Source organism: Parambassis ranga, chromosome 15, assembly GCF_900634625.1.
Source record: "Parambassis ranga chromosome 15, fParRan2.1, whole genome shotgun sequence".
NCBI lineage: Eukaryota > Metazoa > Chordata > Actinopteri > Ambassidae > Parambassis > Parambassis ranga.
In genome coordinates, this window is record NC_041035.1 from 2,923,772 (window position 1) to 2,950,340 (window position 26,569).

Sequence of the window (26,569 nt, forward strand, 5' to 3'; positions counted from 1 at the left end):
AACATCGAGAAGGAGGAGGAGGAGGGTTTAAGGAACAAGGGGAAGAGATGTGTAGATGGTGAATTATTTAGGAATAACAGGAAGCCGGATCTTTGAGCAGATTACACTGTTTTGCAACAAGATTAGATAAACCCCTAACCTCTACCACAACCTCTAGATTAATACATTCAAAAGTGGGCTTTGGTTTAAAAGTAAGACTTTTCCTGCTATCTAACTTGCCTGTTGTGCTGTTTGGACTCTACATATCTGTGTCACTTATCTTTAACCTCTTTCCCTCTGTCATTTCCTGTCGGGGGGAGGTTAATGGTACTCCTGCAAACAGCAAGTCATTTCAGAGTTCCCTTTTAGCTCCCTGTTTGCAGCACAGACAGGAGGAGGTTTGTGCATTGATTAGGCCGTCGCTGTAGTTTAGCTGTTGTTTTTGGCTGAAGGCCCAGGAGTCAGAGATGATGAGGTTTGTAAAACAACACAACTGTAATTGCCCTGAGCTGGGTGTAGTACGATAGTCTAAAAACAGCCATTAGCCATTCTGCCTTTCACCTCTTTTTCCAATGTCACAGCAGATAAATACTGCTGCAGTAAAGTCTGACACCACAGACCGATCTATATTAAGCGAAAGGCATTCGGTCACATAATAAGAAAGGAAAGAAAGGATTAGACCGGACAGTTTGATGATGGAAGATGATAGATGTCCCTCAACACAGTGCTTATCCTCACAATATTAGTGTTCTTATATTTTCCGCTTCCCAAATATCACATAAAATGTAGGATTTAAGTCATTTCCAGGTGTGGTTAAAAAAGCATTGACAGTTTAAAGGTATGGACTTCTACAATGTCAGCTGTAGGTCAGCAGTAGGTCAGGAAGGCTCTCACCGCCCCCTCTATGTTGACAACATCACCGTCCGCCTAAACTCCAAATACAAAGAGGTGGAGCACGAGTGGAGCTGAGATGGGCAGGCAGTCGCAGAAGCAGGAAGCTCGCGTTGTCGTATGGCAAACCTGCAAAGCCTGTTGCTCTAGGCCAAAATAAGTATGCATGATTTTGAGCCCCAAATATAATTAAAATAAGTGACTTATTAAAACATTCACCTCCCATACAATTGACACTAAAAGGGAACTTATAAATAGAGACCAGAATTGTTTGGTACCAAGAAATTAAACATGTTTGCAGCCTGGTACAAAAACTGTTTTGGTCTCCAGCCTATCTCAAAAATACATCATGTAGTTACTTAAAGTAAGTTTTTCATGCAGCAGGAGGCCAGCACAAAGTGATTGACATTTTCCCTATGTGCTGTTTTTGTGCCAGTTGTGCCTCATCCAGAACAGTTTGCAAGAACATGGCTGTGCCCTCAGTTTTGAAAAAAGAGACCGAGAAGGGGAGAAGAAATTTGTGTAGTTTTTGAAGTGGAAGGCTTTGGCTAAAAATAAAAGGTAATAAAATCCTTATTGTTGTCGTTACTCCGAGTGAAAAGGGTGCTGCGCTTTCTTTGTACTGAAGTATTGTTTCCTGTAAGAACTTTACAAATGTGGGGAAAAAACATGGCTTTACAAATGGAGATAGAGATACAGTTACATTGTCTGTAGCTGCCAGTGTCTTTGATTCTTTTTGAGACATTTCGTACAACTTGTGGTCAATTTTCATTTATTTATTTATTTTTACATTTTATATTCAGCTATAAGTAACAATTTTAGTAATTTGATAAACTGCAGTGCATCCGGAAAGTATTCACACGCTTTCCTTTTTCCACATTTTGTTATTCCAAATTGTATTAAATGAATCTCTTACCTCAAAATTCTACACACAATACCCCATTATGACATATGTGGAAAAAATTTTTGGAATTAATAAAAATAGAAAACTAGGAAATCTGAGCTCAAAATTGTGCTCAGGTGCATCCCTTTTTCCACTGATCATCCTTGAGATGTTTTTACAGCTTAATTGGAGTCCACCCGCGGTAAATTCAGTTGATTGGACATGATTTGGAAAGACACACACCTATATAAGGTCCCACAGTTGGCCAGTTGGTCAGAGCACAAACACCAAGTATGCTGGCCGGCCATCTAAACTGAGCGATCGGGGGAGAAGGGTCTTAGTCAGGGAGGTGACCAAGAACCCGATGATCAGAGCTCCAGAGTTCCTCTGTGGAGAGAGGACAGCCTTCCAGAAGGACAACAATCTCTGCAGCAATCCACCAATCAGGCCTGTATGGTAGAGTGGCCAGACGAAAGCCACTCCTTAGTAAAACAAACATGGCAGCCTGTCTGGAATTTGCCAAAAGGCACCTGAATGACTCTCAGACCATGAGAAAATTCTCTGGTCTGATGAGACAAAGATTGAACTCTTTGGTGTGAATGCCAGGCGTCATGTTTGGAGGAAACCAGGCACCGCTCATCACCAGGCCAATACCATCCCTACAGTGAAGCATGGTGGTGGCAGCATCATGCTATGAGGATGTTTTTCAGCAGCAGGAGCTGGCAGACTAGTCAGGATAGAAGGAAAAATGAATTCAGCAATATACAGAGATATCCTGGATTAAAATCTGCTCCAGAGCGCTCATGACCCCAGACTGGGGCAAAAGTTCTTTTTTCAGCAGGACGACCCAAAGCGCAGAACCACTCTGTGAATGTCCTGGAGTGGCCCAGCCAGAGTCCAGACTTGAATCCGATTGAACATCTCTGGAAAGACCTAAAATGGCTGTGCACAGACATCTCCCTTCCAACCTGATGGAGCTTGAGAATTACTGCAAAGAAGAATGGGCAAAACTGCCTATAGATAGGTGTGCTAAGCTTGTGTCATCATATTCAAAAAGACATGAGGCTGTAATTGCTGCCAAAGGTAGATCAACAAAGTATTAAGCAAAGGCTGTGAATTTTTAATAAATTCAAAAAATGTTAAAAAAAAAACATTTTTTTGTAACATTACACACAATACCCTAATGAAGTATTGTGTGTAGAATTTTGAGGTAAGATATTAATTTGATACAATTTGGAATAAGGGCTGTAACATGACAAAATGTAGAAAAAGTAAAGCGCTGTGAATACTTTCCGGATGCACTGTACTTCCAGCTAAAATATCCTTCATAAACAAATATTTTTGATCTTATCCTGTATCTTGTACTATGTAACTGTTATGATTAATATTTTAATAGGAAAAAGCAGAGTTTTTCAAATTTTCTTTGTGGCTCTCGCTCATCTTGAATTTCTAAACCTGACATAAACCATTGACTTTAGCATTACTTACCATTGACATACATAGGGTTGTGTTCTATGGCCTCACTTCATCCTGTTGTGTCTTTTAGTTTACAATATGGTCTGAATCTCTGTGTAACTCACAGAAAGTTTCCCTGTTGAAGCTATAGTAGAAAAGGGAAGCTGGATTGGAGCTGGAACCATTGTTTGTCTGGTTCAGAGCAGGAAAGAGAAGGATTGTGTCTGTGAAGCCTGCTGCTGATTGTTGTCACTTTTCTTGTGGGAACATTTTCCAAACTCTGACTTTACACATGACCACATTTTATCAGAATGAACAGATGTCAGTTTCATAATACATCTGCATGAACAAAGTCCACTATTTAGAACAACAGTAGCTTCGGGCTAGCAGCGGTAGCACCAGAAGCCCAGAATAGCAAAGCACGGGTGTATGCGCTCGGACGTGCTTGTATGTTACAATGACTGTTTTTATTAAGACCCAGCTGCACTTCAGGAACCAGTTTTCTTCTAGGCACCACACCCATCACACAGTCTGACCACTGTGGCTGCTGCTTTACATACATGCTTGTAGGCAGATGAACGTCTTTTGTTTTCTACCTTTGGCTACGTACATGTGCGTTCTATATGCAGTTAAACATCAATGCTGCATTTAAAACCCCAAATTGATATTCTGGATACATTCTCTCTCTCTCTGCAGATACAAGCCCTTCTTCCCATTCCAAGTGCAGCCTCCTCTGGGGTCGGTCTGTGATTTGGATCTGTCAGTCCAAGAAAGCAGACTGGTGGAAGGTCGACTCAAGGTCACCCTCATTGAATGTAGCAGGTGAGACACTTTTTTCTTACATTCTGGCTTATTTGTCTATGTATTCTGATCTGACGCTGTCTTTCCTAGTTGACTTTGGCTGCTTCTTTTATTTTTGGAAGCTAAATTGTTGCTAATATCACTTTAATTTTATATATTATGTATCCCAGAGTAGTAGTATTGTTTTTTTCTAAAGAAGGATACTGTCAGGGAAACGGTTACAACCTCTAGTCACTATACCTGCAAATTAACAAAAAATCAAATAGCATTCATCCTCATTCGGTGTTGTCACATTGCTGTACCTTGCTAAATAATGGCTAAAGCAACTAGTTGTGGCTGATTAGATCTACCTGGTTAGTTCTACACTAAGTGATAAATACCTAATAGGTGGTGCCCTGAACCTCTTAAGTAGTCTCTCTTAGAAGTCTGTTGCTCTGAAGGACCAGGCCACCAACTAAAGCCATGTTTAGCAGTGGTATGCCAATTAATATCAACTGTCAGCCGGTGTTGGCGCTGCAGCCGATGAGGGCTGGCTCCAAAAGTGAGTCAATTCCCATAGACTCCCATGTTACACTGGCCAACTTCCCAGCAGAAATAAACATGTGTACAGCCTGGTTCGAAAAGTGATTCTGGTCTCTGTTGATAAGTTCCCCTCTAGTGTCAACTGTAACTCACTTGTTTTAATTATGTTAGGACTTAAAATTATGCATAAATATGGGCGTGTGCAGCATCGCAGCTCGAGCTTCCTGATTCCACGATCGGCAGACTACCTCAGCTCCACTCACCCCTCTTTGTTTGTATTTAGAGTTTTGGGGTACTGTGACGCAATATTGCCAATATTGTAACGGTTGGAGCATCATGGAGCCTCCCTCCAGCAAACAAACAGGGTGATGTCACAAAAGCTTTGTCCATAGTTGTTACTGTCAATGGGGCTGATCTACTCACTTGTTTGCAAGGTTTTTTTAGCAGTGAATATAGGGACATTCTTTGACTCACAACAAACACATGGAGCAACAACATGGAGTGATGCTCCAGTGATCCAGTGTAATGGAGGTATTTTACACTCGCTACACCAAAAAGTTCAGCAGTTACTTGCGATATCTGCAGAGGAAGTGGTATCAGATCACAATCGGCCAATATGCAAAGCCCAGATGTTATTATCTTGATTGGGTTTAAAATGTTCAGATCAGTTCATCCCCACTGTTGCGAAAGGGTTCCGAGTGTACTGCTTGACGGAACTGGTGAGACCACAGAGAGAGGCAGAATTGCTGTAAACCACAATGTGGAACACAATGTAATGCTGTGTTCTCCCTGGAACTGCACCATCATCCAAGAAATGGTGTGCCCATGGCCTACACAAAAACGTGCCTGTATTACCACACTTAACATTTCACTACTACCACGCTCTGCAGAGGCGTGGACCAGCTGCTATCAAGCTCCTTGTTTGCTCTTAGACACCATCATTTCCTATACTAGTTAGCTTTGTGTTAAGTTAACAAATGGGAAGTCATTTTTTAATCCTACTCTACAACTTATACAGCTATTCAGCTGTCAAGTGACATTCAGAAAATTTGCACATAGGGTAAACAGTAGCTCCTGTAGCTCCTACAGTCCCATTATACTGTACAGACCACACACACACAGCAGTTTCTCCTTTCTGAGACAAACACACTCCCTCTTTGTATAAAGCCGGCATCTTTAAATTTTAATTGGCTAAAGAGTCAAATCAATTAGCGCAGGCTTTGTGTGTGTGTGTGTTCAACTATTCTTTAGTGTGGTTGGGTGTGTTTGATAGACCACAGGATGATCAGATCAGGCTCATCTATTAATAATTCATGTCCTGCCCATTATAATCTTGCAGTCTCTCTTCTTTTCCTTCCCTCTTCCATCACCTTGTTCTATATACAAAGGCTAATTGATAGGTTTTTGACCTATGATAGTAGTAGGATGATCCCTCTTAGTGGACCATGCACATTGACTTTTCAACATGGTCTGCACACATTTACACACACAGACCAGCAGTTGTAGAGATACAGGTCATTTCTTCATAGAAGTCAGGAATTCCAGAAATTGGTCCACAGCTGTCACTGAGCTGCTTCTTAATCTCGGGGATGAGGTAGCAGTGTGACATGCAGTTTTCAGTTACCTGAAACCTAGAAGGCTGTATGTGCAGTGTGAAAGGAGCTCTATAAAGTGTCTTCCATCTGAGGACACTAATCACTAATCAAGTCATGTTTGGAAACTTGTTCGACTATATTACACACGCAGGTCTGAAATACATGTTTTAAAAAAGCAACGATACCATTCATCAGATAAAGAAATGTAAACTTTGTTTTAGTATCTTATTATCTATCTATCTAATTGCAAAAATACAAACCAAATCTAAGTTTAAAAATAACTTCCCTTTTCACATTTTGATTAAAATTAAAATTTTACATTTTAAAACTCTAAATGTTAAAAATTAAACATTTATATATATTTTTGGCACTAATGGAAAAGAAAAAATTCTGCACCCCTCAGTGCATTTAGGAAACTATGTTGCTATGAAGCAACATTTATGCAAGTATATGGTTGATTTACACAATGCCTATGTAGTTGATGTGCACTAATTTGAGTCTGTAAAGATGTAAAGGGTTAACTTTAAGAGAGTTGAGCTTTATGTCTGAAATTGTCTCTATACTGCATTTCAGACTGGCTCATCAGCTTCAGAGCTTAGAGGAAAACTCCTTTTGCTGCATGAATGGCCTCAGCACAGCAGGGGGCAGCAGCAGCCAAAAATATGTTGCAGCTAAATCATCATTTTATTCCCACAGGACACAGTCGGATAGAAAATACAATCTGCATCAACCAGGAACTGCTGAGAGTGAACAGTATGATACAGAGAAATTTGGTACTAAGAAACTTGAGAAGTTGATCAGCTGTTTTTGGGTTTATTTTTTTAAAGAACTAACTCACTATCCTACATTTCCCATAGTGCAACCAACACTCTGTTTTCAGCCATATCCTCATAAATGCCCACATCTATCATACTCCACATCACTGGATGACATCATACATCTACAATAATAAGTCTGAGGCCTGACAGAGGTCGTCACCTCCACAGAAGATATTACACTGCTGTTTTGTGAGGAAAGATCTGTCTGTGAAAGGAAAAAAAATCAGTAAAACTTATGGTAGCTAGGTGAGATTCGATTGATTTGTCTTAGTACTGTAAGATTTACTGCTCCATATCCAAGCACAGAAGTGTTTACAGGTATCAGTCAGTAGAGATGAAAGGTATTTAGCTTTTAATTGTGTCCATTTTGACTTGTGTAAAGCATTTTTGTGTATGTATTTTATAAGCTGTTTATTTCGGGTATGTTTTCAGCAATAAGATACAGTAATAAATTACATACTCCACTCTGAACATTTCAGATCTTAAGCTTTAGTATCAGGTTTAATGCTACTAACTCATAGTTAAACAAAGGAGACACACCTTTATCTAAATTGTGTTGGTATGTTTTGACCAGTGACTGTGGCCTCTCAGTGACTGTAATCAAACATGTTGGAGTAGCAGTAGGAGTTTTCATCCATCTCTTGTTGTGCCCCCACAGGCTGTTCATCCTGGGCTCCTATGACAGAGAAACCTATGTTCACTGCACCCTGGAGCTGAGCAGCCAGCAGTGGAAGGAGAAGACTCGCAGCTCCATCAAACGGGTGGGCTTTGGCTTTTACTCATTTTCACATACAGTCAGTAAGAAAACACTCTTGGCTTACATCTTTAGTAATAAATAGAATATGATATTATATACTAAGACGAGCACACCATACTAATAATCATTTTTAAAGGTATTTACATTCCAAATACTTTATTGTAATGTGTTTATTAAATATTCTGTAAAAACTAGAGTTCACATTAACAACATTCTATAAAAAAACTAAATTATACTAGACTCCCCCTCACATCTCTTAAGCCATGATTGACTCATTTGTGATAAGCGAATCCCATTACAAAAATTCAGCAAGTAAACGGCTGAAGGTAACAAATCATGGCTGTAAAACTGCAAATATTTATTGCATGTGGAGCTCCAGTATGGCTTTCCTACAGGGTTACACTGCACAAAGTTGGTTTACTTGTAGCTATATTGTTTCCATACAAGTGTAGGACTTAATATTGCAATAAAAAAATAATCCGTAGTGATTAAAAATATGAAATATGCACCAAAACAGTTGTACCATTTGGAGGGAATTTAAGCATTATATCTAGTTAAAACATGATACTTTTCTACTGGCTTTAAATACATTCTTGGCAGCAACCCATTGTTCAAACCAGCAGAGGGTGCTGCGGCACATAAGTGTAATGTTGCAACTGTTAAATATGCAATATTAATTTTTGCAGTACCTGTTCAGAATTATGTTATGTTATGAAAAATTCGCTTTCTAACAATGTGACCTCTGAGCTGTGTTTTGAAAACAGCTCCTCACATATGTCACACACAGACACAGTCTGCATATTGGACACCTTATCATACTGACACATTTATACAAGCTTATTTCCATCGTCCTTGCGCTGATGAGATTGTCCCATTGTTGACATTTTGAGCGGCAAAGAAAATTTTCAGGCCCCCACGGCAAACCTTTTCTAATTGCCGCAATTTAGAGATATTACAGTTATCACATCAGGCCTGTTTGGAAGTGACTAATGACCGTTTTAGAGGGAAATGTCAGGCCTAATTACTGGCTCTGGCTCCAGCAAAGCCTGATGCCGTATCCCAGGCGCACACTTCTGAATGACATTTGCAACGACTCAAAGATTATTTGTATTATCTCGAACAGTAATTGCCCTGTGTTGTATTCTCCTGTTATGTTAAATGATTGTGGATGAGTTAGAGGCTTGTCCATCAGGGGGCAGTGAAATATTGGAAGTAACCCGTCACCATCTCCTGCCATTATTTCCTATTGAGAAAACACATTTAAATATTGGAGCCCTGTGTTTCTGTTTTATAGTCTTGAGGTTAACATACAATAACATTCAAATTATATTTATACACAAGTTTAGTTATAAGATGTAATTTATTACAAATTGTTACATGGTTTCTGGTCCACATACATTTAAAAAAAGGACTTTGTTAGAAGGAAATGTATAAAGTGGCATTTATTTTCCTATTTTTGCAGATCTACTATTATATAATATTCTACTTTTCATTTCAAATAATTGAAAATCTGCAGCATCAGGTGACATGAAATGATTAGAACATGGTCCTAAATATGTCTGATGGGACACAATTTGCTCTAATTAGACATAAAATTAAACTAATATAATTACATTAACCAAGCAATAAGTTAGCTACACATGATACAACGCTGTCTTTGCCATTAACAAGATAGCTGATACTGACAAATATAACCTTATTTATCATAAATAATACCATGTTGTGGACTGTAAACATGTTTCAGTAGAGTGGCTCTGTGCATTGGCTCTGGTGACGGTGCCTAATTCCTTGGTAATCTGAATATGGTCTCCCTGCAAGTGGGGCTTAGGTGGCTGCAGCTGCATAAACCCACCTCACAATCTGAGGTACATCCACCTGTTGCTCAATGCTACCATGCAGAAATTGGCATATCTTTATCACCTCCTTGTGGCTTCATTATTTTAGCATCCTCAGAAGTAGCTACTTGTTCAACCTTTATTGTGGAAAAATGTTCATGAGATGTTAGATTTGGCCCAAAATATGCTGATGTCTTAGTGTTTCCCAGAACTGAGGAAATGTTTTGAACAATCAGGACATAGGGTCCTGTTGATAAGAAGCAGATGTTTCCTTATTATCTGAAGGAAGAGTTGCCTAATTTAGACATACACACACACAGAGACAGGCTTGGCTATAAAAGATCTTCAGCTTTTGGGACTAGGGGCTTGTATCTGAAATTGCTGGTTGATACGTGTCAAACAATTGATCGTAATAAACTCCCGCTAAAGGCTGAGAACTTCTGACTCATTTGTCCGATTCAATCTACGTCACCTTGAGCTATTATTTGTCATTTAAAGGGACATTAAAGTAACACTTTGTGTTGTGGTGCATTGATTATTACATTTATTAAGCAATAAGGATTGAAACATTTGAAGGAATTTACTATATATCATATTTAAATAAGGATCTTTGTTTATAAAGAAAAAAATGTTGATGGAAATCAACACTGTAGCTGTCAGATATGCTAAGGTCATATAACCCATTTACACAAAGACATAAGAAATCTTACATACTGTATAAACAAGCTTAACTCCAGGGCTGACTAAATGAAACCACTTCATGCTCTTAAAGGTGCAGTCTGCATTGCAATAACTAATGAATATATTAACCCTTCCTCCCCAACACTCTAACAGTGCAGCCATCAGCACGGCCCTCTCCAAGTGGACTCACTTCAAAGCACTTGTGTCCCTTTTTTGTTAATATACGCATACAAATGCAGATTCATGTTGGCATTTGAGGCTGATTTATCAGACTTCTCCAGTCTGCATGTCCCCAGCAGGACTCTGTAGTAAGGATTAAAGGCTATACCATCTGGAAAAGGTCAATTCACAGTCTTTCGCTCTCTTTTTTTCCCCTGATGATTGCCAAATATGACAGTTGCTTGTCTTGTGTTTATAGCTTTTATGCAATTTGAATATTTCCTTATTTTATACCATGTATTTGTTCTAAGGACCATGTTTGACATGCTTTTTACTGTTCATATCTCTACCTTTCAGCTATATATTACTGTTCAGATCCACACAGCTTCGTATATGCCTGAGAATGACAGGCTAGGTTTTAATGAGCTTTCTGTTTGCCTGTGATTGCTAAATATTATTTGTCCACCTTGTGGCTATTATGAACTGGTGCTGATAGGTTTGATGTTTGCTGTGCATTTCCATCCTTGCTTCTTCTCACCATTTCTTTCTGATTTGATTAGCTTTTCCTGCACGCTGCCTCTCGGTCATTGTATCAATATTTGTGCAGTATTTGTTGAGGTGTGACTCATCAGGTGCTCTATGAACCAGAGCAGTTAGATCTTTTTTATCTAGCTGTTTCATCTTGAAACATGTGTCACTGTTTACTCCCTTCACTTGATTGTGTTCTGTGTGCTTGGAGCACCTACTAACAGGTGAATGAAGGTTTGTTCCATTGCAGTTTCTGACTGGGCGGGTGTGTCATTGTTTTTGTTACTCATTTGTGCTGTGTTGAAGTTGGGGGCAGGGTGGCGGTGCGCTAGCTGTCAGGCGTGTTTGCACATCTGCCCTGTCGATTCCATCGTCTCCTCTCAGCACTGATGCTTGCTGACAGCCTGACCGAAGGGACATGCGACGTAGTTGAGTGCGCGCACACATGCCGCAGCTCTTGTTGCAGTCGGTGGATAGCTGCATGAACAGAATCTATGTATTTACGGCTCTGTGAACTTGAGTTGTTCCATTGGGTGTAAGGTTTGGCTCAGAGCCCAAAATCATGTAGACCTGAAAACAGACGCGTAAACACAACATGCAAACATCAGTCATTAGGAGGTCAGAGTGCAGCCAGACACACATCTGCCATCAGAAACATGCGATATTATGTCTTACAGTTAAAGGTAATTACACACAGGCAGGGTCATCCTGCAGGAGGTAAAATCACCTGATCACACATTATCAGCACATTGTTCTGCTTATTACACAGCTACCAGGGATAAGAAAAAAGCAGGCACACATTTTAAAAACTGCAGTTCACCCTGCAGCCTCTGAGAGGCTAATATGTCTTGCATACTGTAGATAGCAATCTTAGCTTGGAGACATGATTCACAATAGGCACCTGCAGCAGAATATTTTACGTCTAATTCCAGATCATTTAAAAAAATTTAGACTCTTTGTCATTAACCCTCATGTGTTGTTCGGGACATTTTTGTCCTCTGAGAGAAATTTTTCTGTTTATTTTGGCCATAACTTTGTCAATATGTGGACAAATTGAATCATTTTTCCTCAATAAGCTTAATTTTACATAAATTTTGTTAATATGATTTAAAAATTTTTCATAGGTCAACGGTACACTGTGGGCAAATTTTACCCCCTAATGTGTTGTTCGGGGACAAAAACGTCCCCTAACTTTAACGGTTTTAAAAATATATTAGATAAATATTTTTTTGAAATTTTTTTGCATAGACCTTTTAATTAACTTCAGTTCTAATCAACAGTAGTGAAAAAATCATTTTCCCCCAGGATTTTAACCCTTTAATCACCAATTTTATAAGGGGTGGTGCTGAAAATTGAAAAAAAAACACACAAAATGGCTCATTTTTAATAGAAAAGGTGAATGTGGACTGGATTCTTTTTAACCTTTATTATAGTCTTGGTCATGTCAAACATCAGTAAAAAAATTGACTTTATTGCATTATTAGTTTTTGCACAGCACTGGATTTTCTTTTTTTCTCCCATTTTGTCCCATAGACTTACATTATAAACACACTTTTTTTGACTGCACAGCCATGGCACTAAATAATCATGCATTCTTGATTGTTGGTGGTTTACCCTGTTGGTAGGAGGTAACATTTGTGATTTTTACAGTTAACAACTTAATTACCATATTAACCCTTTACCTGCAGGCCTGTGCTCATGTACTGTAGTTTCTGGCTTAAGTATATGGAGTTATAGGGAGTATTTTAGCACATAATTGTGTGTCTACACACTGTGTGTGTATGTTAGAGAGGAAGAGAGCCATTTGCACACTGTCAGGGAAGGAAAGTCAGGAAAATAAAGTTACTAAGTAAGTGAAGTGTACCTAATTCAGACGTACAACGGCAATGCATAAGCATGTAAAATGAAAACATCCAGGAGTTCTGGCGTCTGAAGTTGTGGATGGGTAAAATAGCTGTTTTTTTTTTTTTTTAGCTTTCAGAAAACACGTCCTCCAGTAGAGTGACTTTACTTTTAGGTTAGTGTCTCAGTTGAGATCACTGAATTAGTCTAAGTGAGGTCTAAGTGCCCCTTTTCCATGGTGTGTTGCGCTCCACACGACCATACGTACATGTGCATGTTACTAAATAGACACCATAGATAGATAACTTGATAACATAATAAATAATCATTGACTAACCAAATCTAATCTACAGTTTAGTCCCCTACTAAAATTAGTATTAAAAGTAGTTTAGTAAAGTAAAGTAAAGTAAATTTGTTGCAGCCCTAAAAGTAAGTGCCGGGCCCTTTGATGCTGAGAGGTTCAGACTAAACAAAACAAAAACACTAGTGGACTTGCATGCATCCTCCTGGTCATTTAATGGTGACAAGAGCAGCAAGCAGCATGAAGAGAGGATTCACCTGTGCATGAGTGAAGGATTCACTTGTGAACGAATGAAGGATTCGCTTGTGAACAAGTGACGGATCTACTTGTGCAGCCTTCACAGCTTCACAGCCTGGCCCTTCATAGAGCCAGGCTGCACAATCATTTCCAGAGATTGTGCACAAGTGAATCCTCTCTTCATGTTGCTTTCTGCTCTTCTCACCATCAAATGACCACAAGGTCACATGTAAGACCACTTGCCTTTTTGTTTTGTTTAGTCTGCACCTGTAGACATCAAAGGGCCACACGTGCATAGCAACACTTTCTTTGTTTTTGTTTACTATGAAGACTCTGTGGTTGTGTGTACTCACAGACAACAAGATCAGTGTGCAAATGGCTCTCTTCCTCTCTAACATACACACACAGTGTGTAGACACACAATTATGTGCTAAAATACTCCCTATAACTCCATATACAAGCCAGAAACTACACTACATGAGCACAGGCCTGCAGGTAAAGGGTTAATATGGTAATTAAGTTGTTAACTGTAAAAATCACAAATTTTACCTCCTACCAACAGGGTAAACCACCAACAATCAAGAATGCATGATTATGTAGTGCCATGGCTGTGCAGTCAAAAAAAGTGTGTTTATAATGTAAGTCTATGGGACAAAATGGGAGAAAAAAAGAAAATCCAGTGCTGTGCAAAAACTAATAATGCAATCAAGTCAATTTTTTTACTGATGTTTGACATGACCAAGACTGTAATAAAGGTTCAAAAGAATCCAGTCCACATTCACCTTTTCTATTAAAAATGAGCCATTTTGTGTGTTTTTTTTTCAATTTTCAGCACCACCCCTTATAAAATTGGTGATTAAAGGGTTAAAATCCTGGGGGAAAATGATTTTTTCACTACTGTTGATTAGAACTGAAGTTAATTAAAAGGTCTATGCAAAAAAATTTCAAAAAAATATTTATCTAATATATTTTTAAAACCGTTAAAGTTAGGGGACGTTTTTGTCCCCGAACAACACATTAGGGAGAAAAAAAGAAAATCCAGTGCTGTGCAAAAACTAATAATGCAATCAAGTCAATTTTTTTACTGATGTTTGACATGACCAAGACTGTAATAAAGGTTCAAAAGAATCCAGTCCACATTCACCTTTTCTATTAAAAATGAGCCATTTTGTGTGTTTTTTTTTTCAATCTTCAGCACCACCCCTTATAAAATTGGTGATTAAAGGGTTAAAATCCTGGGGGAAAATGATTTTTTCACTACTGTTGATTAGAACTGAAGTTAATTAAAAGGTCTATGCAAAAAAAATTCAAAAATATATTTATCTAATATATTTTTAAAACCGTTAAAGTTAGGGGACGTTTTTGTCCCCGAACAACACATTAGGGAGAAAAAAAGAAAATCCAGTGCTGTGCAAAAACTAATAATGCAATCAAGTCAATTTTTTTACTGATGTTTGACATGACCAAGACTGTAATAAAGGTTCAAAAGAATCCAGTCCACATTCACCTTTTCTATTAAAAATGAGCCATTTTGTGTGTTTTTTTTTCAATTTTCAGCACCACCCCTTATAAAATTGGTGATTAAAGGGTTAAAATCCTGGGGGAAAATGATTTTTTCACTACTGTTGATTAGAACTGAAGTTAATGAAAAGGTCTATGCAAAAAAAATTCAAAAATATATTTATCTAATATATTTTTAAAACCGTTAAAGTTAGGGGACGTTTTTGTCCCCGAACAACACATTAGGGAGAAAAAAAGAAAATCCAGTGCTGTGCAAAAACTAATAATGCAATCAAGTCAATTTTTTTACTGATGTTTGACATGACCAAGACTGTAATAAAGGTTCAAAAGAATCCAGTCCACATTCACCTTTTCTATTAAAAATGAGCCATTTTGTGTTTTTTTTTTTCAATTTTCAGCACCACCCCTCATAAAATTGGTGATTAAAGGGTTAAAATCCTGGGGGAAAATGATTTTTTCACTACTGTTGATTAGAACTGAAGTTAATTAAAAGGTCTATGCAAAAAAATTTCAAAAAAATATTTATCTAATATATTTTTAAAACCGTTAAAGTTAGGGGACGTTTTTGTCCCCGAACAACACATTAGGGTAGTGTTTGCGAACAATGCATGAGGGTTAAGCAAGGCACAACAGTTTGTGTTCAGCAGCCCTTGGTTTAAGGCACACTTAAGCTAAATAAATATAAATATACAAATAGAATTATGCATGAATATGTTGTACATATTGCAGTGTATTGATGTCCTGAAGTGCAGTAGAGTGTGAATGTCTTTCTGCAGGGATGTTTGACTATGTTTGATAATGTTATTGTTAGTTTTTAATAATTATTTTTATATAATCTGGGAAAGTAGTGAAAAAATCCCACACCTGTGTCTATAACTATGATCTCGTACAGTGGTCAGCAGGGCCTACACTGATTTTTTTTTTTGGAGGGGGAATAAAACCTCTGAATAGAACCTCCGAGCAATTATTCCTCATGAGGACATTCTGATTGACAAAGTAAATGAAACTGTATGTGACACAGGCAGGGCGTCCAACACCTCCAGCGTGGCTGTCACTTTGCACTGACATATTTTTCACATTTAACCAAATACAGTACAAATGAGGTGGAGTATTTGGGCTTTTAATAAACATAGTAGTGTTTCCTGGCAGTAAAGTGCCTGCAGTTCCAGAGGGGCTGATTGTGGCTGTTATATTTGAGGCTGTCGTCTGTGGTGTGTTGTTGTTGTTCAGTTATATGTTGAAAAGATTCAAGAGCCTGATCCACAGCTGCCACTACTGGATCATCAGTGACACTATTTCTTATCCTATTCAGTCAATATTCACCACACACACACACAGAGCACCAACCACATACAGAGTGGGACAACACACAGTTTTATTGCCTAGCTTCACCTGCTTACTCATGTTCCAGGTCATGTGTTTTCCACGTAAGAAATATATTTAGATTGAAATCTTGTAATGATCTCCAAATACTGATTCATGCTTTTATTATTTCTCACCTGGATTACTGTAACACATGTCACGTGCTGAATTTTAAAGATTAAAGATGCCACTGGATAAAAGGTTGTCCTCCAGTGAAGGTGGTCTCTTAATGATAGAACTCTGGAACAGCCTGTCAACTACAAAATTCTGTCTGCTTTTAAACTGTCTCCTAAAACTTCCCTTGCTCTATAAGTTTTGTAAATGTATCTGTATCTGTTATGAACATTTTATATATTTGTCATCACACACACACAGAGGCACACACACACACACACATACATGCATACGCACTTCCACACACATACACCTCCCCTTTACAGTGGTTGTTTGATGTTCCACTCAGGGTGTCTTTAATCTACCCTGGACACCTGATGAAAGACAGTTGGTTGATGAGGAACCACACACACACACACACACACACACATACACACACACACACACACACACACACACATACACACATACACACACACACACATAACACACACATACACACATACACACACACACACACACACACACACACACACACACACACACACACACACACACACACACACACACACACACATATGGAGACACTTGCTTGCATGCGGTGCAACAATGGGTCATGTAACGTTTAAAGCACCAGACGGACCACAGGTTCACTTTCCATTTGGGAAACATACCTTGTTTAATATATAAATAATGAAATACAAATAGAAAATTCAAATGATAAAACTAACTAAGGGCCCTCTGCAGGACTTTCCACCAATAACGCTTTGATTCTTTGAATCTGAAAACTAGACAGTATGAACTATGTTTTGTCTTCTTATAGAAAGAAGAACCACCACATGCACATCCACCACACAAACAAATGGCCCCTAACTGAGTCCATTCCTTTTGCCATTGTTCCTAACGCACTCATTGATTTGTAGCAGGTGACACATTCACCCCTCCGCTTCCACTTTGCCACACCAATTAAATGACCCATTCTCATTCCATTTGACAACGGCTTGCTGTGAGATGAGGAGCAGATTAAAGACATGAGAGGTTGGGCCCTTAAGTTGTTTGTTTCTAATCTCTTTTTCACTGATCAATTCACCGAAGAGAAAACTCAATAGACCAGGCCGCATGTGCATGACAGGCAGAGCCACAGCCATATTACAGGTTTCTCACAGGTTTTATTTGGAATGATTTTCCTCTGACCCTATAAGCACGGCCTCCCATTAGGACAGAAATGACCTGTTAGATCAGTGTAAATCAGTTTTGTTTATATAGTACCACAACATGTGTCAGGGGACTTTACAAAGTAAGGCTTAAAATATTACATCACCCTGAACAGGTGGCCAAGAGGGAACATATTCTCATGATTTCATCTACGGAGATAGCTGGTCAGATATCTGTTACCTCTTACTACTACCAGTGCCCTAGTTGCATCAATTTTCAATATGCGTACTAATACATTTACTATTTGCAAGAGGTTGTACAAAGTCTGCTGTAACACCTGTGACAGCTGGTAGAGGATAACTCATGCTGGACTCACCCCTTACTCACTATATAGTGCCTTATATAGTGCCTTGTATAGTATGTATGCCATGTTGTAGTGCTGTCCCAATGTTAAGACAGAATTACTAAGCCCCATTTAGAGCACTCAATGTATCCCACAATGCATTACCAAAGTAGTGTACAAGTGGTGGTCTCTAATTTAGCATTATGTTTTAATTGTGCAACTGTACAACAATGATGCAATTAGTTGATGAAGATTCTCAGTCATCCAGGTCATCATACGCAGAGAAGATTGAAGCAAGGCGTCTGGACTTGTAGAGTTTTCTAGAAGATGTTTCGCTGCTCATCCAAGCAGCTTCATCCGTTCTAACTGTTTGAGGGGGAAACATGGTTTATATGTGGTGGCAGAGCTCAGACCACAATTTATGTTGAAAAAGTCACCAAAGTGCTGCTTTCATCTTCAGCACCGACAATTAATCAATTATCAAAAAACTATTTTGGACTGTACAAAGATTTTTAAGATAATTGCTGACTTACCACTTTTCTTTCAGCCTTATTGCAGCCCTGTGTATCCAGAACTACTGCTAACATATCAGTGAAAGGTACTATTTTTATATTGCCTTCAATAAAAATGTCTTCAAATATTATTATACTTTGAAGTCAATATTGCCCATACCTAGTAGGAAGTTATTATAGATAATACAGTCATAAAATGAACATTTCAGAATGATATCTGATTATGCTAGTTGTAACCATGGAGGGCACTGGAAGCCATCCAGCAGTGCATGTTGCACAGCATTGCAGTTTTATGCTGGTTTCATAAAGTCTTTGTAATCTTTGAGTAACTCAGAGTTGATACAGGCTCTTGATTTATGAAATTACGCTGAGCGACCATCTACAAGGATGTGACAGCTGATGTGACGTAGGCTTGTCTGTTTTTCCTCTGCTGTGTCAGAGGTTATTCAGAGTGATGGTAACCAATGAATATATTTGTGGTTTCTCCATAACAAAAAAATGATATTATATAGGATGTATTGTGCAGCAACAGAGCCAGATGAAATAAAAGCACTTATTTTTGGTCATGTATTTCTGCCCCCCCGACTCCATGAGGGATGAGCAAGTGGGCTGTTTTGAATATCAGTTGTGTTCACTGGGAGTTCAAAGGGCTGAGATGTGTGTGACGACCAGACCTGTGGAAACTTGTGGGCTTGAAAATAAGGTGACCAAATGCGCAAATGGTGAGGAGGTGATAAGGAAATGCTATGTGGTCAAATGGTCAGATTCCAGGTGTTGAGAAGCAAAATGGAAACTCTGACTGAGGACGGAGATAGGCTCTGTGTTTGCATGACAGACGAGCAGTGGTGCTCAAAGCAGAGGGAAAAACCCAAATGCCAACTTGATAACGAGGAATATGAAGACTTAGTCCTCTCTGAGCCACTGCTAGTAGTTCAGATTATAGTTGTCATTTCATCAACAAGGATGATGTAACGGCCATTATTTTCAATGGCTGAACAATGACAGTGCTACAAAAAAAAAAGGAGCGTGTGGGCGACTAAACCGCTGTTGCTGCCCATACAAGTGCAAATTGGGCTAAACACCTTTTTGTTTGTCTGCGTCTCCATAACAACTCCTTTGTTCTTAAAGCTTTTGAAACCGGCTGCTTCCTATGATAAAAAGGCAACTTGAAAATTCTGATGAGCCATGCAACAAACACAAGAGTACAACCGAACTTCACGCTGATTTGGTTAAGGGAAGAGATGCCGTCCTCTGCTGCAGTGGGCAGACACACACACACACAGTCTAATTTGGTTAAATCAGGTTGTGTCATTCTAAAGGTATTGACTCATTAAAATCTGCCCTTTATTCGGTGTCATGCTGCATTGGTAATTTGTGGATGCATGAGGGGTTAGATACATGTGCTATGAGATGTATGATGTGATAATCATCATATTATTGAGTAAATGTCTTTTGTGGCTGCATTGATGTCTTGTCAGGACAAATGCCATTTTACACACAAACTTATGACTGGTTTTGGAACCATGTTGCAAATCATCAGGATGAAAGGATGAATGCACTGATCAGAGATCTACTCTTGTATTTTGCTGCTGTAATATAACAATTTTCGATGTGTGATCAATCAAATTACCCTTAATAAAAATGTGCTAAAAAACAGGTGGAATTATTGGGCTGGTAAACCTGACGGTCTTTTGATGAGTGGTTAGATCCAAAAATACAAAATAAAGCTGAAATTTGTGATCGACATCCCTCAATTTAAAACGTTTTGCCCATTTGTACAAATGATTCTCGGTAAAACACAAACTCAGTGCGACTGGGAAGCCATAATGGACTAGAGGGTATAAAATTGTTCCAGCTCCAGTGATCCAGTGAGTTAAAACTAAACCAATAAAGTACAAAGAAAATGTTATCAAGTAAACAGACAACACAGGGCTGCAGCTGTGAATTCAGCTGTATTGTTCTGGTTATTAAAGGCCACAACAAATGGTCTTTGTTGTGCTGTTGTGAAAGACCATCAGAGATGTGAGTCTGTCAGGACATAGACTGCCTTTATCTGTGCAACCGATCTCATAAATTATTTTAATGTATTATCTACCTTATTTAGTAGATTTACAATTGTTGACCTTATTTCTGTATGATTTAATACATTGATACAGATGATATAGCCATGACAGAGTACTCATTTGTGGCTCAGATGCTCCTATAAGGAATTAATACTCCATTTAAACACCCAGAGCTTGGTCTGGATGATAATGTTGTGTAACAGGAAGTGACATTACGTCACTGTAACCTAACACCTGCCTTTGATACTGTGTCTGAGAACTACAGAATATGCGTCACTGTTAACCAGCCTAATAAGGGCCCACGTAAACACCTGAGCAGCTACTGGCCATCCACCCCACCCCCATCACCACCGGGGCTGTTAATTGGATGTGACAGGGAATTGCTGCGCACTTGCCTCGCAGCGACTTGTACCCTATAACCATACACAAATCGATCTGACATGTGGTATTAGATTAAATTACCAAGCAGCGCAGTGACAGGGAAAAGGATTTGCTCAACCCCCACCTCTCCATCTCACGCGCACCCTCCCTCCCAGACCCGCTGCAGACCAGGGGGATGTTCAGCCAAGCAACAGGAGATGCTCCTCCGAACTCTCTGTTAAACCAGACCAGCCTGCAGCTAGCCAGCAGACAAACACACACATAACCCTGTGATGACTTATCGCATGGAGTTCAGTCTAACCATCCATTTTTTCAATATGTGATGTATTTATATTTGTAGAAGTTTAGGCATAGATTGATGATTGATAGTTTATGTGGCAACAACAGCTCATTTTAGACAAGTTCTTCGCTCTTTAAATGTGAATAAACGAACCACCTAAGCTAAAATTATCCTCTGCTGTTAAAACAGTGTAATATATTACAAATATTTTAAAAGAAAATTAGGTCACATTTTGACCACTGATGGCTGAAATCATCATGTCGATGACACACAATGTCTGTTGCCAGGATTTAAAAAAAAAATAAGGCCCAAAAGTTCATTTGCTATGATGAAGTATATAGTAATAATAATGCAAAAACGCCATTTGTGTTGTCATGGTAACAAGTATGAAGTATTTTATAATGTAAAGAAATATTTACTTTAGCTGATAAATGATTACTGAAATCTGGACTTTACTTTGCCCCTTTTGCCTTTCCTGAGCTAAGTCCATGTTTAGATGCGCACCTAAAATCCTTGTGTTGGCCGTCTTGTCCTAACTCCTTGTCAATACAGCTGAGACCAGTGCAACTATTTGATGTCACTACCCAGAATCAGAATCAAATCCAAATTTATATAAAAAAAGACATCCAAAGTGTTTTTTCTAAATGTTAAATTTAGACGTCTGATTTCAATGTGAACACTTTAAGCCTTAATTATAGAGACAACCCACTTGTCTTTATTATGATTCAGCAATTACTCATCATCTTGATGCCACTCATGTAGCTGATCTTACTCTTTGACTTTTTCGCATTTACTCTTATTAAAAGGTGGATTTGTACAGTGGCTGATATAATGCTACTCACTGCAATCTCACAAAATGTATGTAAGTACGTGTTAAAAGCATTAAATTATTATCAGTTTGCAATCACATGCACTAACAAATACCTAACATGAATTAAATTGGCTGGCGAATAGCAACAAAATTCTGAGGAATATTTGATAAAATAACAAGTCGTTTGCATTAATTTCAGTGTATTGCAGTGTTGGCTTGTATTGTGAACAAATGCACCCATACAAAACGGCCAACACAAGGATTTTATATATTAGTTGTATTTGTAGCACATATGATTCAATCTGATGATGTATCACAACTGGAATTAATTTTCCAGGTTGTTTCTGGTTTGCAGTTGCAATTGTTTTGCGTGTCTAATGAGAAATTTGGTTACAAAGAAAGTTCTATTCATACAGGAAATACAACACATTAGACACAAGCTAACATTATTTGAGGCAAACAAAGAGCTTCATTTTACCAAATTTGCATGTGAGATTCTTTTGATAGCCGTATATCAAAATGAGTGTTGAGGATGAAAGGAAGACTTGTGTGTTGGTTTCTGTCCTGGAGGTAGAAGGGAGAACTTTAAAGCAGCCATTTGAACATATTAACCTTTCATTTGTCCTCTGTGGCAGTGCAGATAAAAGAAAGGCTGGGTTTGCTGGACTAGATGGTGAATTGCTGCATATTAGCATCTGGCTGGTTCAGGGTCGCTCTTTGTTTGTCTTTTCTGCTCAGAGACAAGAAATCAGGAGCTACTTGTTGTCTTAGTCGATGCTAACCATATTAGTGCAGTCACTGCTGCTGAGCCCGGAGAGAAAGCAACACGGCACAATTAAACTCTGTAGTTTGAAGAAGCAAACTCTCTCAGAATACAGAGGAATATGATTCATATCTTTTTTTAGCTGCTTTTAAACGGTGGTAGTTTGGACAGTACTGAACAAAATCACTGTAAACACAGAAGAATGATTGAATTAACTCCGAGTACAAACAGTTTCATAAAACTGCTGCAGTGTGGTTTAAAACGTGGAACTTTGTACCACTCTCCATCACTTTTATTCATTATATGAATGAGCAAAATTAGCATCTCACCTAGAGTTGAATGATTCCTTAATACTTCTTTTGTGGGTTCAAAATGCATTTTTTAAAGTTCCCCATTCATATTCATGATACTCTTTGTTATACTCTACAAATAATATAAAAAGAAAAATCTGAACTTTACAGTGATCTTTGAAGGCACCTAATCAAATCAAACCTTAAATATATGATTTTTGATGACACTTTACATTGTGTGACTGAATTATAAATTCATCAAAAATTAGCCATTTGCACTAGATATACAAAAACCTTCACCATCATAACTAGTAAACAATAACCTGACTCACAACCAGCGGTCACATGAGAGAAGAAATCATTGAGTGTTTGGCTCATCTGCAGGGTTTCTATTCTGTTGGATCAAAAGGTCAAGAGAGATTTACCTGTCATTCGCATCATGCAAACATGAGGATTGAGATGAGGATTGAGATAAGGCACTCGGGTCACAGTTACTGCAGTGTATACGCACAATTACAATAATTGACCTGTTCATCAGTCTCACAGCATCTGGGAAGAAGCTGTTTTTCAGTCTGGTGGTACGTGACCGGACGCTGCGCTGCCTCTTTTCTGAGGGGAGGGGGGAAGAATAATCCATGTGCATGGTGGGTGGGGCCTCTAATGATGCACAGTGGAGTGGAATGGTTTGTAGAGGTTGGCAGTGGTTAAATGACTTTAACATATGAATCTCATTCAGAAATAATTCTGCAAGAGGTGCATGTTCAGCCAATATGGAGAAACGACCACATATTTACGCATAAATAAAATATAAGATATTACAAGCTGTAGTTTTCAAGCAAACTCGGTTTCAGTTTAGAATCGCAAATTAACAACAGATTTTACAGATATCTGTACAAAGCATTTTGCAGTATGCATTTCAGGTGTTGCAGAAGAGCATCAGGCTGTAACTGTGCTGCATTTTGTTTAAATGTTGCCGGTTTTTAAATGTGTCCTGGAAATAAATGTGACCCGGCTTGGCTTATCAGTGGACCTCTGTGTGTGCTGCAGTATAAATGGGTACATATGACTGTGTGTGACTCTGCATGTATTGGTGGCATAAGTATGTGTTTTGGAGATTTATTCTCCTATTTCTATTTGCACTTGAACAGAATGGACTTGTGCGCTCTTTGTAAATCTATTGTGACGGCAACAGCCACAGGGAAGCAGCTGTACACACACACAGCTACAGGGCTGCTGCACCTACGCTCACCTTTTAGCTGATATTACACAAGCAGCAGAATAAGGCTCCATCCTGTAAGATTGTGTGTGAATCCTGAGGAGCTGATCCACTCAGCACTGGCACCAGAATCTGAAGATACACCCTGCCGTGTCCCAAATGCCATAGTGTTGAGGTGGATAATGCAGGACTGGGCGAGATGGCTTAAAAATAAATTCTCTGATTTTCTCACATTTTAATTGATTGAAAGAATCTATACATGGGATGACATTAAACTTATCAGGTCATAAAATATGATCAAATCTAAGCTTTCAATCATAATATTTCATCAAAACATTTACAGAGTATACAGAGGTGTTCAAAACGAGAATCAGCAGCACCTGCTGTGGCTCACACAAATAAATCCTATGAAAGCAGTAAGAGGGGCTTGGTATTGAACACGTTTGTATCTTTTTGTGTAGTAGAACAGTTGTTTTTCGTCTAAGGTTGTATTTGCCCAATGCTAAGACTCACTACAGTCGGACGATTTTTTAAAATTATGTTTTTGCATTAGAAAAAGAGGGGGTACCTTTTAAACATAATGGTATAGTGTGGTGTGTTGTAGGGCTGTGATCAGATCATAGTGTCTGGTGAGATCATAAGCGCTGTATTGTGATGGATGTGCTCTTGCTTTACCAATATCCTGCATCACAAGAGATGCGTTTTGCATCTCTTATTGTTGAATTCCACCTTCAGTTTCAAAGCATTTCCCAGCAGGAATTACCTTCACACTGGGTAGCAATCATTGAGTTTTAGTCTCCACATTCTCCCTCACAGCAACCTGTTGCCACTGCAATGTTGTTATAGTCTTCGTGGAAGAGCTATAACATGGCCAGATCAGATTAAACCTAGACACACACACACAGAGGGAGCTGTGTTTCCATCACTTCAGAGGATATTACATTGGCTTACATTCATTTCCTGAAGACCTAACCATGAACACATGAACTGCCTTCTCCTTAACATTCAGTGATTTACTTCATGGAAACTGTGTAAACTACGTAATACAAGCACACCAGGTACTTAAATGTAGGAACGCTTTAATTTCCCTGGTGCAACTGGTAGCAAGAGCAGCATATCATGAGCAAATACTCTCAATTAAAATTCTGACTGTACACCAGTTTTTTTAACCACTTTCCTTGGTACACACCTTGATACAGTTTTTCAAGTTGCCTGGCAGGTCTTATGTTTGAAGCATCTTGGAGGATGCGACACAGTCCGTCTGTGGATTTACTGTGATTTCTTACATGGCTGACTCCATTATGTTGAGATGAGAGCTCTGTGGGGAGAGCACTCTGGTGTAAATCTCTTCTTTTCTGGTGGGTAAAGGTGGTTCTTTATGTCCTTGGCTAGATGCTTTTGGGTCATTGATCAAAAGCCTGCTTATCTACTGCTGGAGTGGCTCATCAAAGGATCTACACATAGATCCTGAACAGGAACCCTTTTAAGTTTAGTTAATGCAGTTTAATTTTAGTTCCACAATAATTTGAACCACAGTCAATGAATACAACACTAATACCATGTTTAATATAGACAATCTGTAGATTATTGCAGGATTGAGGGCATTGTGCTAGCTGGAGGCTAATGCTGTAATACCCAAACCAATTCTTGTTGTAAAGCAGCTGTTCTCATGTGCAACACTATTGTTTATTTTTGTTGTAAGTTTAGCTAGAAGCTCTTCTTTTTTTAACGTTTCCTATAGATACATATTTTCAATGAACATTGGTTTTGGAATGGTACTCTAAAATGGTCGATACAGTGAGGAATAAATGACATCGGAACATCATAATGACTGGTAAGGTAGAAGAGGAGGTAGACAAAAGGAAATGGAGAGAAGGCGATCATGAATCAACAAAAACAAGTGTGCTGGCAGAATCAAGAAACAAAGTTCATTTTAGAGAGTACACTGTGTGTTCACCAAGTTACTGTTGAAAGTGCTTCCCACCACAAAGACAAGCTGTCTTTGCATGTGTTTGTGTGACAGGGATGGGAAACGGGTGTCTCGGTTGTTAACAAAGATACTAATAGTAGAGATCTGGACTTACTCTCAGTTTCAGTGATCTGCAGCCACCCCCCTGCCCGTCAACCCCACCCCTCTTCCTACCGATCAAGCCTGCCAGCTTATATAGATCATCTGCTTATTCACGGATAGGCCTAACCCAATCACTGCCTTCCAGCAGAACTGTAACAAATGACAGCGGGGAAATTACAGCCATCCGTCTCTGTCTACCCACATCAAGACGGCCCTCCTTTTGCTCTCTTTTAAACCGGGACACCTGTACCTTCTTTCCTCCTCCTCTCCCTCCTCCTCCTCCTCCTCTTCACCACCTGGAAATATCCCACCATGTGTGTTCCTACCAAGCTAACAGCTTCCACCCGTCACATTAAAGATAGTGGGCTGTTGATTATCAGTGTAGGAATTGCAAACTTCCAGC

General features: G+C 38.9%; 1 protein-coding gene across 1 annotated transcript in view; it reads left to right on the forward strand.

Annotated features, from left to right (window-relative positions):
• Positions 1 to 26,569, forward strand: part of pdzd8 (PDZ domain containing 8) — a 42,889-nt gene that overhangs the window by 10,090 nt on the left and 6,230 nt on the right. The window contains exons 2-3 of the mRNA XM_028423086.1: positions 3,905 to 4,030; positions 7,603 to 7,705. Coding sequence (XP_028278887.1) covers positions 3,905 to 4,030; positions 7,603 to 7,705 — 229 coding nt within the window. The remainder of the gene's footprint in view (positions 1 to 3,904; positions 4,031 to 7,602; positions 7,706 to 26,569) is intronic.